The following is a 15,583-nucleotide window of genomic DNA, read 5'->3' on the forward strand; positions in this document are numbered from 1 at the left end:
GAGACATGTCAGCCTCTCTCTGCAGGGTTCTAGTTAGTCAGATAACTCGAGCACTGTGAGAATGGGATGGTCACAGGCAAGAGGCTTTCCCTGTGTATACACGATGGTCAGTCAGGTTCTCACCAGCATGGGTTTGTGTCTTTGATGGGAGAGTAAGAATGGAACTTTATGTGCCTGTCGAAGAGAGCACGAAACATCAGGGAATGAAGTTAAAATGATGACAGCGTCCAGATCTTGTAATCCTTACACGTAGAATTAACAGCGCTGGAGCTGGGAGAACAGCAGATAGTGTGGGAAATCGCTGATTGCGATACTGGTTGTGGAGCAGAGAGTGTGCGGTCGAATGGATGGACACAGGAGACTCTCTGGTGCCTGCAACACATAGAACTTGTGTGCCCATCACTGGTCACATGGAACCGGCTGAAGGACGTGTTGGAATGTACATTTTGTTACAAACTATGTCTTGAAGAAATATACTGAATATTGAAGGATATTGAATTCGATGATCAGCCATGAACAAAATGAATGGTGGATCAGGCTCGAAGGGCCGAATGGCCAACTCCTGCTTCTAGTTTCTATTTTAATCATGTTTCTCTGCAGGTTATGTTGTCGGCACCGTGCTGTCTGTAGCCGGTTTCCTTTATTGTTACTGAAGCAGTATAAGTGACATCATGTTGATTTTAATCTGAACTAATGCAGTGTTCTGTTGTTTCAGTGTTTCCCCTGGGATGGCAGAGTAGAGCTTGATTGCGGATGATTGACAGGTTATGTCATGTGACTGAGGGACACCTATTGTTCACAGAACATTCTAGTTTTAATTCTGCTTCCAGAAGCTGTTTGAAGTTAAGACAAACAGCAGTGCTGTTTCCCTCTCTGAAGTTGGAGTTTTTGTCGTTTAAGTGTTGCTGTGTTGGAAGCTGTCAGAGACTGGGGTTACCTCTCTGCGGTTGGGCTGTTCGGAGCGACATCCTTCTCTGAAAACAATTGTCTGTTGGCTCTCCGGAAGCGTTAAAAAGCTGGAAATCGGCAACACGTGAGCACACTTGTTTTTGTGCTAACTAATGTTGGAGAAGGGTGTATGTCTGTGGGTATTGCTTTATATTGGAACAACAGAGATAGCTCGCTGTTAAGAGTTATACTGTGTCATGTTTAAGTCTTGCAATTGGTAAAGGTTATGCTAATTCTTGTTGTTATATTCTAACTGCATTCTTAAATAAACTGTGTTTGATAAAAGCATCCTCGTGGGTCACTTGATTCATACCTGGAGTGAAACACCTCATGCTCATCAATGCCAAAATCAAATGTAAACCCAAGTGTCCAGGCTAACTTCACAAAACACCTTGGAGTTTCTGGTCTGCATCTTAACAATTGCCTCCATTCACTCTTTACTCTTCCTCACAAATCAAGGGCTGTGTGACTGGGTGACGTGTGTCCCCCTGTAAGCATGTGAACAGGTCCTCATAGAGTCACCGTCACTTTATTCCCCTACACCCAGGGCACAGAAATCAATGTGACTGACATTCCACTGCATTGGGATCAGAGAGAGAGAAATCACAGGAATCAGTGAAAATTCAGGTTCTGGTTCATAACTTCCAACCCCTGGGCCTTTATAGAGTTTTTCAGCACAGAAAGAGGCCCTTCGGCCCATCGTGTCTGTGTCAGCCATCAAGCACCAATCTATTCTAATCCATTTCCAGCACTTGCTCCATGGCCTTGTCTGCTGCGGCATTTCAAGTGCTTGTCTGAATGCTTCTTAAATGTTCTGAGTGTTCCTGACTCCACCACCCTTTCAGACAGTGAGATCCAGATTCCCACCACCCTCTGGGTGAAAAAACTTTTCCACAGAACCCCCACTGTGCAGAAGGTGCCCAATCGCCCCATCGACTCTGCACTGACTGTCCGGAAAAGCCAGGCCCACACAACTGCTTATCACTGGACATTTATCATGGCAAATCCACTGAAACTACATATCTTTGGACACAAAATGATAATTTAGCATGGTCGATCCACCTCACCTACACATCTTTGGACTGTGGGAGGAAACCAGAGTACCTGACGCAAACACGCACACACGGGGGGAACATGCAAGCTCCACACAGGCAGTCACCCGAGGCCAGAATTAAACAAAGGTTCCTGACGTTGTGAGGCAGCAATGCTAACCACTGTGCCATCTTCAATTCTCCTCTGAAACTCCTGCCCGATGCCTTAAATCTATGACCCTGGTTATTGTCTCCTAAAACAAAGGGGAAAGGTTTATTTCTATAATTTGATACAAGTCCACATGGTCGTCCCCCAACCTTCCCTGTCTGAAAAAAACAACAGGAGCATTGACATACAGATGGATCTGTGCGTACTTGTCCACTGACCCCTGAAAGTGGTAACACAGGTGGATAACTTGGTCAACAAGGCATGCAGCATGCTTGCTTCATTGGCCAGGGCATTGAGTATCAAAGTTGGCAAGTTATGTTACAGCTGTATTAAACTTTAGTTAGGCCCAATATGGAATATTGCGTGCAGTGCTGATCGCCAGACAACCAGAAGGATGTGGATGCTTTGGAGAAGGTGCAAGGAAGGTTTACAAGGATGTTGCCTGGTCTGGTTAAGGTATGAAGAGAAGTTGAATAAACTCGGATTGTTTTCACTGGAAAGACGGAGGCTGAGGGGCGACCTGATAGAGGCAGATATATGGTTGATAGTTGGAGTCTTTTCCCCAGGGTGGAAAGGTCAACTACAGGACGGGACAGTTTGAAGGCAAGAGTGGGAAAGTTTAGAGGAGACGTGCGGGGAAAGTTTTCACATAGAGAGTGGTGGGTGCCTCGAATGCACAGCCAGTGAAGTTGACGGAAGCAGGCACGTTCCCAATGTTCAAGGTTTATCTTGATAGAAACATGAACGGGAGATGAACGGAGGAATAGAAACTGCATATGAGCAATAAGTACTGGGTCTGAATAAGAACGAGGAGTCGCAGCAGGCTTGGTGGGTCGAAGGGCCTGTAACTGTGCTGCATGACTGTTTCTTCTTCTTTGTACATGAATGTTAAAATCACCTGTGATTATTGCAGTATGTTTATACAAGACCCCATTAATATTACTGTGTACTGTGTCGAATATTCTGAATATTAGGGGCCTATAAATGATTCCCACAAATGATCTTTTAACTTCGTTAATTCTTACCTCTACCCAAGCTGATTCTGCATCTTGATCATTTGAACTAAGTTCACCTCTCGCTGCTGTAGTGTCATCTGTTACTAACAGCGAGACTCCACCACCATCTCCTGTCCTCCATTTACTGTTATCTATTCAGTCTCCCCCCTTTCACTAATCAATGGATGTTGTGTCCTGGGAGGGCTGTGCACATCTGAGGAGGAGGAGAGGACCTCAAAGGGTGAACGAAAACATTATTCCCCCACTCCCTCAACATAAGGATTTGTGGGACTGACTCCCATTGCTCAGGGATCAGAGAGAGCAGCAACAGGATTCAGAGGAAAAGCAGTTTTCCTTGTTCATAACTGACGCCAATAGTAATGGGCAGTGTTTTTTATACAAATACCAGTGATGTAATTATATTGTTGAATATTCAGTTATTATAAACACAATCTCACACAGTCTGCTACTTACTTCAGTTTCTGTATTTCACAGTCCGGATTCCTCAGAGCTACAGACAGCCGCTTCAGTCCTGAATCTCCCAGGTTATTGCCACCCAGATACAGATCTATCAGTGAGCGGTTTGTACTGAGAGCAGAGGCCAGGTCCTCGGCACAAGAATCGGTGAGGGCATTATAATTCAGACTGGAGATCAGAGAGAAAAATAACAGGAATCAGGGTAAATCCACAGTGTTTTTAAGAATAAGATCATTAACAATAATAATGTACAGCACGGGACACTCAAGAAACATCGACTGTCAGAGACATGTCAGCCTCTCTCTGCAGGGTTCTAGTTAGTCAGATAACTCGAGCACTGTGAGAATGGGATGGTCACAGGCAAGAGGCTTTCCCTGTGTATACACGATGGTCAGTCAGGTTCTCACCAGCATGGGTTTGTGTCTTCAGTTATTATAAACACAATCTCACACAGTCTACTACTTACTCCAGTTCCTGTATTTTACAGTCAGGATTCCTCAGAGCCACAGATAGCCGTATCACTCCTGAATCTCCCAGTTTATTGACACTCAGATCCAGATCTATCAGTGAGCCGTTTGTACTGAGAGCAGAGGCCAGATCCTCGGCACAAGAATCTGAGAGATCATTCTCATTCAGACTGGAGATCAGAGAGAAAAATAACAGGAATCAGGGTAAATCCGCAGTGTTATTAAGAATAAGATCATGAACAATAATAATGTAAAGCGCGGGACATTCAAGAAACACAACTTCAGTTGATAGAAGGCAAAATTATATTGATGCTGTAAATCTGAAATATGAATAAAATATGCTGGAGACTCTCATCAGGTCAGGCAATATCTGTGGAGAGAGAAACAGATTTAGTTTCAGTTCAATTCGCGAAACTTAGAAATTGGAAATAGCAATGAATTAAATTGTTTTAAGTGACAGGAGCTGGGGATGGGCGGGTGACAAGGAAAGAACAAAATGGAAGTGCCGGAGTGATTAAACGACAAAAAGGATGATGGTGAAAGGGAAGAGCACAGGATTCCCATGTCCTTACCCTGAGTCACAGGGAGGGACATGGGATGGTCAGTGGCTCAGGAATGCAGTGTGTGGTGGGGTTGACGATGATGAGAGAGAAACCTTTTTCACACTGCCAGTGGTTCGGGTCTGGAATTCACAGCCGGGAAGTGTGGTGGAGGTCAGCTGCATCGAAGCAGTCAAAAAGGAATTGGATGATTATTTGAATATAAACAATGAGCGAGGATATGAGAAAAAGGCTGGAGAATGACACAAATTCCTAATGCTAATTTGGTGAGCTGGTGCAGACACGATGGGCCAAATGGCCTCATTGTGCTCCATAACAATTCTGTGAAGATAACGGTTGGAAATGTATCGATATTTCAACTGGAAGTTGGTGATGTTGCAGTGTGGACAGTGTTAGTCGCCACAGTCCTCAATGAAATGTTAATACTGATAGGCAAAGGGATCTGGGTGAACAGGTCCACAGATCACTGAAAGTGGCAATGCAGGTGGAGAAGGTAGTCAAGAAGGCATACGGCATGCTTGACTTCATCGGCCGGGGTATTGAGTTTAAAAATTGGCAAGTCATGTTGCAGCTTTATAGAACCTTCGTTTGGCCGCACTTCGAATATAGTGTTCAATTCTGGTCGCCACTCTACCAGAAAGATGTGGAGGCTTTGGAGAGGGTTTACCCCTTTTACAGAAAAGATTTACCAGGATGTTGCCCTGGTATGGAGGGCATTAGCTATGAGGTGAGTTTGGAGAAACTTGGTGTGTTCTCACTGGAGCGACGGAGGTTGAGGGGAGACCTGATAGAAGTCTACAAGATTATGAGAGGCATGGACAGAGTGGATAGTCAGAAGCTTTTTCACAGGGTGGAAGAGTCAATTACTAGGGAGCATAGGTTTAAGGTGCGAGGGGCAAGGTTTAAAGGAGATGTACGAGGCAGATCTTTTACACAGAGTAGTGGGCGCCTGGAACTCGTTGCCGGGGTAGGTAGTAGAAGCGGATATGGTGGTGACGTTTAAGGGACGGCCTTGACAAGTACATGAATAAGATGGGAATAGGGATATGGTCCCCGGAAGGGTAGGGGGTATTCGTTAAGTCGGGCAGCATGGTCGGTGCAGTCTTGGAGGGCCGTAGGGCCTGTTCCAGTGCTGTAATTTTCTTTGTTCTTTGTATTTCTCTTCAATAGAGAGAGACAATTTGTTACATGTATCTTCAGGGATACAACTTAATAAACGTGCGGCATTGGGAGGAGATGGGATTCCATGAACCCCACAGCCGGTAAGAGGACCAAACCCTCAAATTTAGCATCATTCTCCATCACACTCTAAACACCAAACCAAATGAATGAACCAACTCCACATACAACCAAACTGGCACATTAATATCTGACAGGTTCGGGGAATCCGTCCACTCAGGCAGCACAGGCAGAATCACAGAATTGTTACAGAGCAGGAGGAGGCCATTCGGCCCATTGTGTCTGCACTGACTCTCCGAATGAGCAATTCACTACGTGTCATCCCCCAACCTTCCCCCAAAACCCTGTGCATTCCAGAGCTTAACCACTGGCTGCAGGGGAAGACCCCATTCAGGCAAAGCTGGCACCAGATTTAAAGGCAGACAGCAGCACTTTTAAAGGCTCTGAAGGGAGCAGTGAGGGAGCCCTGGTTAATGAACAAAGGGCTGAAATGGCAGAAGGCAGATTAAACCCAATTCGCTGACCCTACCCTGGAAATTCTCAAGGCTATTTCGGTTTGGTGGGAGGTTCTGTTCCCTCAGGATTGGAGGAGGAGTCCTGTAACATCAACCCAAGCAAGTCTGGATAGACACTGCCGAGGGCCAGAGCAGGCAGCACGTGGCTGCAGTGAGGCAAAAGGATCAATAACCTGATATGTTCTGACAAGGAGAGTGTTAAACTTACAGGCTGATATGTGAATAAGGATGAAAGAGAAATTGTGGAAAGAACATCTCCACCCAGACACTGGCAATGTCCAGACAGCAGCATCAATCTTCAGGAACATGTCAGCCTCTCTGAAGGGTTCCGGTCAGTCAGAGATGACTGCTGCACTGCCGACACTGAGTGACCATCCTGGTGGTCCCATGATGGGCAGTCTGGCAGCACCATAGGCTTGTGTGTGTCTTTGATGGGTGAGTATCAATGGAAATTTATGTGCTTGTAAAAGAGGGCACACAGTGTCAGAGAAGGAGCCAAGAGTGACAGTGTCTGAATTGTGTCATCCTTATGCCAATGGAAGATGAAGTGCTGGAGCTGGGAGACCTGGAGGCTGGGTGGGCAATCGCTGATGGTGAGATGGGTTGTGGATCCAGAGAGAGTGAATGAGTGAATGGATGGGCACAGGAGAGACTCTGCTGCGGAGTCCATAACTTGGAGCTTGTGTGTTCATCATTGGTCACATGGAGCTCTGGGTTAGGAACAGTAACAGTCAGAAGTTTAACAGCACCAGGTTAAAGTCCAACAGGTTTATTTGGTAGCAAATGCCACTAGCTTTCGGAGCGCTGCCCCTTCGTCAGGTGGAGTGTAGACATGCTCACAAACAGGGCATACAGAGACACAAACTCAATTTACAGAATAATGATTGGAATGCAGTCTTTACAGATAATCAAGTCTTAAAGGTACAAACAGTGTGAATGGAGGAAGCATTAAGCACAGGTTAAAGAGATGTGTATTGTCTCCAGACAGGACAGCCAGTGAGATTCTGCAAGCCCAGACAAGCTGTGGGGGTTACAAATAGTGTGACATGAACCCAAGATCCCGGTTGAGGCCGTCCTCATGTGTGCGGAACTTGGCTATAAGAACATAAGAAATAGCAGCAGGAGTAGGCCATCTTGCCCCTCGAGCCTGCCCCGCCATTCAATAAGATCATGGCTGATCTTATAGTGGTTTGATTCCACTTACCCGCCCGCTCTCCATAACCCTTAATTCCCTTATTGATCAGAAATCTATCTACCTGTGACTTAAACATATTTAACGAGGTAGCCTCCACTGCTTCAATGGGCAGAGAATTCCAGAGATTCACTACCCTCCGAGAGAAGAGGTTCCTCCTCAACTCTGTCCTAAACTGACTCCCCCTTATTTTGAGGCTGTGTCCTCTAGTTCTTGTTTCCTTTCTAAGTGGAAAGAATCTCTCTGCCCCTACCCTGTCCAGCCCCTTCATTATCCTTTATGTCTCTACAAGATCTCCCCTCAGCCTTCTAAACTCCAACGAGTACAGGCCCAATCTACTCAATTCTCCTCATAAGCTCACCCCCTCATCTCCGGTATCAACCTGGTGAACCTTCTCTGTACTCCCTCCAAGGCCAATACATCCTTCCGCAAATAAGGGACCAAAATTGCACACACTACCCCAGTTGCGGCCTCACCAGTACCTTGTACAATTGCAGCAAGACCTCCCTGCTTTTATACTCCATCCCTTCGCGATAAAGGCCAACATTCCATTTGCCTTCTTGATCACCCGCTGCACCTGTAAACTGAGTTTTTGCGATTCATGCACAAGGTTCTGTTCTCTCAGTTTCTGCTCAGTGACTCTGCGCTGTCGTGTCTTGTGAAGGCCGCCTTGGAGAACACTTACGCGAATATCAGAAGCCGAATACCCGTGACCGCTGAAGTGCTCCCCAACAGGAAGAGAACAGTCTTGCCTGGTGATTGTCGAGCGGTGTTCATTCATCCGTTGTTGTAGCGTCTGCATGGTTTCCCCAATGTACCATGCCTCGGGACATTGGTACATTGGGGAAACCAAAGGGGAAACTTTAAACTAGGACTTTAACCTGGTGTTGTTAAACTTCTTACTGTGTTTACCCCAGTCCAACGCCGGCATCTCCACATTAGGAGCAGTCTCCAGGACATGCTGAAATGTGCATTACCCTCGAACATTCTTCACTCTCTCACAGAAAACAACAGCTGCGGTGAGCGGGAGACGGGCGTGCAGCTCTGAAGATGAGGAAGGTACGTCAGAGGATGGACTGTCATATTATTCCCCATGACCTCCACCAGAGCAGATACTGTCTCTCACGAGTAGCAAAGGGGTTACAATCTGGCAGCACACACAAACCCGAGCAGCTGATGGAGGCAGGAATAGCTGAGTTCACTCACACTCTCGAGAGGACAGGTCATTGTCAGCTTCAGGAAGATGAAATGTGACTGGAGTCTTTAACAATGCAGCAGATACTGGAGCTGCACGCAAGGTATTTTAACATCTGGTGGAGTTTCCAAAGGCTGTGTGTATCTGTACACAAAGGATGGAGGAGTCAATCCAGGCCAGCAGTGTTACCATGTCTCAGGTATGAGCACAAATAGCATCCTCCACAGAGAGATTGGTGACCTTCATGGAGAGTCACATCCAGCCTATCACCCACAGGAAATACACATGAACCTGCATGTTCTCACCACCTCCATGAGCTCTGTGGAACACGGGCTGCGGGAGAGGTGGGAAAATGTGCCTGGAGTAACTGTCAGGACCTCCCCAGCTGAGCAGGGAGGGTCCAGTTTGCCCTGAATGGATAGAGGAGCAGCTGCCTGCAGCATTTGGGAGCTCCTCTCAGGATGCCCCTGGTGTGGGCAGTGGGTCCTCTTCTGCTCCGACTGTGACACCAGCATCTTACGAAGCTATGATGACAGAGACAACTCCAGCATCTGTGCAGAGGACCTGCAGTTGGCCGGATCCTTCCAGGATCCAGGAAATCCGAGGACAAAGGCCACGGTCATCGAAATTCTCACAGGAGAGGTAAAGATCCTGCCTGTAGCTCGACGGAAAGTGCGGGGAAAGCGGTGGCTGTCATGGTGGGGTTGCTTCCTTGGGTTTCACAGGGTTATACTTTGTTGTTACCGGTCACCTTGTTACGTATGTATTTTCAATAAGTTCAGAGATGGTGCACCACTAAAAAAACTCCTTCACCATATTACTGGGTCTTTAACAGTTCACTGGGAATGTGAGATGGGAAATACAGCACTGAATCAGGTCAATACAATTCCAATACCTTTGTTTCATGTAGTGACGGCTCCAGGGAAATTATAAAACATTCACAGAAACAGCAACAGTGCTGGAGATGGTGGAAGATTTATTGCACTGAATGGCTGTGTGAGAGACTCATGCAAAACATGTCTGTATCACTGAATCTCGATCCTCCCTGACACATATCCCATGTCTCTGGCCTGTGGTCCATGGGGTTCCTCATCATGAAGCATCTGGTCAACATTGTATTGCATCACACTTTCTTCAAAGCTTCTCCACTCTAGATCCAGGTTGTATGGAACACAGCACAACACCTGGACATTTGAGGCCCTTGCTGGGTATATTGAGGGGCTCCATCAGATATATCTTTAGAAACCCTATGGCCTGCTCAATGGTCACTCAAGTTGCCCTGCAGCAGCTGTGTGTCTCTCATCTGTAACTATGTTTGGGTACAATTACCCATCCCTTCAGTGGGTAGCACTGGTCTTTCTTAATTCTTTCATGGGATGATGGTGTCACGGGCAATGCCAACACTTGTTCCCATCCACAACTGTCCTTGAGAAGGGGATGGTGAACCATCTTGTGAAATTCTGAACACCCTCTGGTACAATGCCGTTAGGAAGGGACATTCAGGATTATGATCCCACATCAGTGATGGAAAAGCAATACATTCCAAGTCAGGTTGGTGTCTGGCTTGGAAGGGAATCTGAAGGTGGTTGGTGTTCCATTCTTCTGATATTCTTGCCCATCTAGGAGATAGAAAAGTCTTCCTATTTTCTATCACCTAACCAGCATAGGCTTGTGTCTTTGATGGGAGATAAAGAATGGAACTTTATGTGCCTGTCGAAGAGAGCACGAAACGTCAGGAAATGAACTACAAATGGTGGCAGCGTCCAGATCTTGCCATCCTTACACCGAGAAGCAGCTGCACTGGAGCAGGGAGATCAACAGGCAGGGTGGGAAATCGCTGATTGTGATACTGGTTGTGGAGCTGAGAGTGTGCGGTCGAATGGATGGGCACAGGAGACTCTCTGGCACCTGCAACACATAGAGCTTGTGTGCCCATCACTGGTCACATGGAACCGGCTGAAGGACGTGTTGGAGTGTACATTCTGTTACAAACTATGTCTTGAAGAAATATACTGAAGATTGAAGGATATTGAATTTGATGATCAGCCATGAACAAAATGAATGGTGGAGCAGGACTCGAAGGGCCGAATGGCCAACTCCTGCTTCTAGTTTCTATTTTAATCATGTTTCTCTGCAGGTTATGTTGTCGGCACCGTGCTATCTGTAGCCGGTTTCCTTTATTGTTACTGAAGGAGTATAATTGACATCATGTTGATTTTAATGTGAACTAATGCAGTGTTCTGTTGTTTCAGTGTTTCCCCTGGGATGGCAGAGTAGAGCTTGATTGCGGGTGGTTGACAGGTTATGTCATGTGACTGAGGGACAGCTATTATTCACAGAACATTCTAGTTTCAATTCTGCTTTCAGAAGCTGCTTGAAGTTAAGACAAACAGCAGTGCCGTTTCCCTCTCTGAAGTTGGAGTTTTTGCTGTTTAAGTGTTGCTGTGTTGGAAGCTGTCAGAGACTGGGGTTACCTCTCTGCGGTTGGGCTGTTCGGAGCGACATCCTTCTCTGAAAACAATTGTCTGTTGGCTCTCCGGAAGTGGTAAAAAGCTGGAAATCGGCAACACGTGAGCTTACTTGTTTTTTGTGCCAACTAATGTTGGAGAAGGGTGTATGTCTGTGGGTATTGCTTTATATTAGCGGCACGGTAGCACAGTGGTTAGCACTGCTGCTTCACAGCTCCAGGGTCCCGGGTTCGATTCCCGGCTCGGGTCACTGTCTGTGTGGAGTTTGCACATTCTCCTCGTGTCTGCGTGGGTTTCCTCCGGGTGCTCCGGTTTCCTCCCACAGTCCAAAGATGTGCGGGTTAGGTTGATTGCCCAGGTTAAAAATTGCCCCTTAGAGTCCTGGGATGCATAGGTTAGAGGGATTAGCGGGTAAATATGTGGGGGTAGGGCCTGGGTGGGATTGTGGTCGGTGCAGACTCGATGGGCCGAATGGCATCCTTCTGCACTGTAGGGTTTCTATGTTTCTATATTGGAACAACAGAGATAGCTCGCTGTTAAGAGTTATACTGTGTCATGTGTAAGTCTTGCAATTGGTAAAGGTTATGCTAATTCTTGTTGTTATATTCTAATTGCATTCTTAAATAAACTGTGTTTATTTAAGTGGGTCACTTGATTCATACCTGGAGTGAAACACCTCATGCTCATCAATGCCAAAATCAAATGTCAAACCAAGGGTCCAGGCTAACTTCACAAAACACCTTGGAGTTTCTGGTCTGCATCTTAACAATTGCCTCCATTCACTCTTTACTCTTCCTCACAAATCAAGGGTTGTGAGACTGGGTGATGTGTGTCCCCCTGTAAGCAGGTGAACGGGTCCTCCCAGAGTCACCGTCACATGATTCCCCTACACCCAGGCCACTGCATTGGGATCAGAGAGAGAGAAATAATAGGAATCAGTGAAAATTCAGGTTCTGGTTCATAACTTCCAACCCCTGGGCCTTTATAGAGTTTTTCAGCACAGAAAGAGGCCCTTCGGCCCATCGTGTCTGTGTCAGCCATCAAGCACCAATCTATTCTAATTTATTTCCAGCACTTGCTCCATAGCCTTGTCTGCTGCGGCATTTCAAGCGCTTGTCTAAATGCTTCTTAAATGTTGCGAGTGTTCCTGACTCCACCACCCTTTCAGACAGTGAGATCCAGATTCCCACCACCCTCTGGGTGAAAAAGCTTTTCCACAGAACCATAGAATCCCCACTGTGCAGAAGGTGCCCAATCGCCCCATCGACTCTGCACTGACTGTCCGAAAAAGCCAGGCCCACACAACTGCTTATCACTGGACATTTATCATGGCAAATCCACTGAAACTACATATCTTTGGACACGAAATGATAATTTCACATGGTCGATCCACCTAACCTACACATCTTTGGACTGTGGGAGGAAACCAGAGTACCTGACGCAAACACGCACACATGGGAAGAACATGCAAGCTCCACACAGGCAGTCACCCGAGGCCAGAATTAAACAAAGGTCCCTGACGTTGTGAGGCAGCAATGCTAAACACCGTGCCATCTTCAATTCTCCTCTGAAACTCCTCCCCAATGCCTTAAATCTATGCCCCTGGTTATTGTCTCCTAAAACCAAGGGGAAAGGTTTATTTCTATAATTTGATACAACTCCACATGGTCGTCCCCCAGCCTTCCCTGTCTGAAAAAAATAACAGGTGCATTGACATACAGATGGATCTGTGCGTACTTGTCCACTGATCCCCGAAAGTGGTAACACAGGTGGATAACTTGGTCAACAAGGCATGCAGCATGCTTGCTTCATTGGCCAGGGCATCGGGTATAAAAGTTGGCAAGTTATGTTACAGCTGTATTAAACTTTAGTTCGGCCCAACATGGAATATTGCGTACAGTGCTGATCGCCAGACAACCAGAAGGATGTGGCTGCTTTGGAGAGGTGCAAAGAAGGTTTACAAGGATGTTGCCTGGTCTGGTTAAGGTACGAAGAGAAGTTGAATAAACTCGGATTGTTTTCACTGGAAAGACGGAGGCTGAGGGGCGACCTGACAGAGGCAGATATCTGGTGGATAGTTGGAGTCTTTTCCCCAGGGTGGAAAGATCAACTACAAGACGGGACAGTTTGAAGTCAAGAGCGGGAAAGTTTAGAGGAGACGTGCGGGGAAAGTTTTCACAGGGGGTGGTGGGTGCCTCAAACGCGCAGCCAGTGAAGTTGACGGAAGTAGGCATGTTCCCAATTTTCAACGTTTATCTTGACAGAAACACGAACGGGAGACGAACAGAGGAATAGAAACTGCGTATGAGCAATAAGTACTGGGTCTGAATAAGAATGAGGAGTCGCTGCAGGCTTGGTGGGCCGAAGGGCCTGTTACTGTGCTGCATGACTCTTTGTTCTTCTTTGGACATGAATGTTAAAATCACCTGTGATTATTGCAGTTTGTTTTTACAAGACCCCATTAATATTCCTTTTTACTGTGTCGAAGATTCTGAATATTGTTAGGGGCCTATTAATGATTCCCACAAGTGATCATTTAAGTTTGATAATTCTCATCTCTACCCAAACTGATTCTGCATCTTGATCATTTGAACTAAGTTCCTCTCTCGCTGCTGTACTGACATCTGTTACTAACAGCGAGACTCCACCACCATGTCCTGTCCTCCATTTCCTGTCATCTATTCACTCTCCCCCTTTTCACAAATCAATGGATGTTGTGTCCGGGGAGAGCTGTGCACATCTGAGGAGGAGGAGGAAGACGTCAGAGGGTGAACCAAAACATTATTCCCCACTCCCTCAACATAAGGATTTGTAGGACTGACATCCCATTGCTTAGGGATCAGAGAGAGAAGCAACAGGAGTCAGAGGAAAAGCAGTTTTCCTTATTCATAACTGATGCCAATAGTAATGGGCAGTGTTTTTTATACAAATACCAGTGGTGAAATTATATTGTTGAATATTCAGTTATTATAAACACAATCTCACACAGTCTGCTACTTACTTCAGTTTCTGTATTGTACAGTCCGGATTCCTCAGAGCCACAGACAGCAGTTTCACTCCTGAATCTCCCAGTATATTTTCACCCAGATTCAGATCGATCAGTGAGCGGTTTGTACTGAGAGCAGAGGCCAGGTCCTCGGCACAAGAATCCGTGAGATCGTTAAAATTCAGACTGGAGGTCAGAGAGAGAAAAATAACAGGAATTAGGATGAATTCCCAGTGTTTTTAAGTGTCATTAACAATAATAATGTACAGCACGGGACATTCAAGAAACACAAATTCAGTTGATACAGAAGACAAAATTCTATTGATGCTGTAAATCTTAAATATGAATAAAACATGTTGGAAACTCTCAGCAGGTCAGGCAATATCTGTGAAGAGAGAAACAGATTATGTTTCAGTTCAATTAGCGAAACTTAGAAATTGGAAGTAGCAGTGAATTAAATTATTTTAAGTGACAGGGAGCTGGGGATGGGCGGGTGACAAGGAAAGAACAAAATGGAAGTGCCGGAGTGATTAAATGACAAAAAGGATGATGGGGAAAGGGAAGAGCTCAGGATTCCCATGTCCTTACCCTGAGTCACGGTCACGGGCATTCGGCCTCTGATATTCGGGTAAGCGTTCTCCAAGGTGGCCTTCGCGACACACGACAGCGCAGAGTCGCTGAGCAGAAACTGATAGCCAAGTTCCGCACACACGCGGACGGCCTCAACCGGGATATTGGGTTCATGTCACACTATTTGTAACGCCCACAGTTGCGTGGACCTGCAGAGTTTCACTGGCTGTCTTGTCTGGAGACAATACACATCTTTTTAGCCTGTCTTGATGCTCTCTCCACTCCCATTGTTTTGTTTCTTAAAGACTTGATTAGTTGTAAGTATTCGCATTCCAACCATTATTCATGTAAATTGAGTCTGTGTCTTTATAAACTCTGTTTGTGAACAGAATTCCCACTCACCTGAAGAAGGGGCTTAGAGCTTCGAAAGCTTGTGTGGCTTGTGCTACCAAATAAACCTGTCGGACTTTTAAAAAAAAGGTGTGGCTTTTGCTACCAAATAAACCTGTTGGACTTTAACCTGGTGTTGTTAAACTTCTTACTGTGCTTACCCTGAGTCACAGGGAGGGACATGGGATGGTCAGTGGCTCAGGAATGGAGTGTGTGGTGGGGTTGAAGATGATGTGAGAGAAACCTTTTTCACACTGCCAGTGGTTCAGGTCTGGAATTCACAGCCGGGAAGTCTGGTGGAGGTAGGCTGCATCGAAGCAGTCAAAAAGGAATTAGATGATTATTTGAATATAAACAATGAGCGAGGATACGAGAAAAAGGCTGGAGAATGACACAAATTCCTAATGCTAATTTGGTGAGCTGGTGCAGACACGATGGGCC

The 15,583-nt window shown here is 46.1% G+C and overlaps 1 protein-coding gene across 2 annotated transcripts in view; it reads right to left on the reverse strand.

The window, feature by feature from the left end:
* The window catches only part of LOC144482162 (NACHT, LRR and PYD domains-containing protein 3-like), an 81,421-nt gene that overhangs the window by 15,206 nt on the left and 50,632 nt on the right, over positions 1-15,583 (reverse strand). For both annotated transcript variants that reach the window (XR_013495883.1, XM_078201376.1), the window contains exons 8-10: positions 14,198-14,368; positions 4,087-4,257; positions 3,618-3,788 (exon numbers count right to left, since the gene is read on the reverse strand). Coding sequence is in view for 1 of the 2 variants with exons in the window: in XM_078201376.1 (XP_078057502.1) it covers positions 3,618-3,788; positions 4,087-4,257; positions 14,198-14,368 (513 nt within the window). In the remaining variant the exon portion in view is untranslated. The remainder of the gene's footprint in view (positions 1-3,617; positions 3,789-4,086; positions 4,258-14,197; positions 14,369-15,583) is intronic.

Source organism: Mustelus asterias (genome assembly GCF_964213995.1).
Source record: "Mustelus asterias chromosome 26 unlocalized genomic scaffold, sMusAst1.hap1.1 SUPER_26_unloc_6, whole genome shotgun sequence".
NCBI classification, from domain to species: domain Eukaryota; kingdom Metazoa; phylum Chordata; class Chondrichthyes; order Carcharhiniformes; family Triakidae; genus Mustelus; species Mustelus asterias.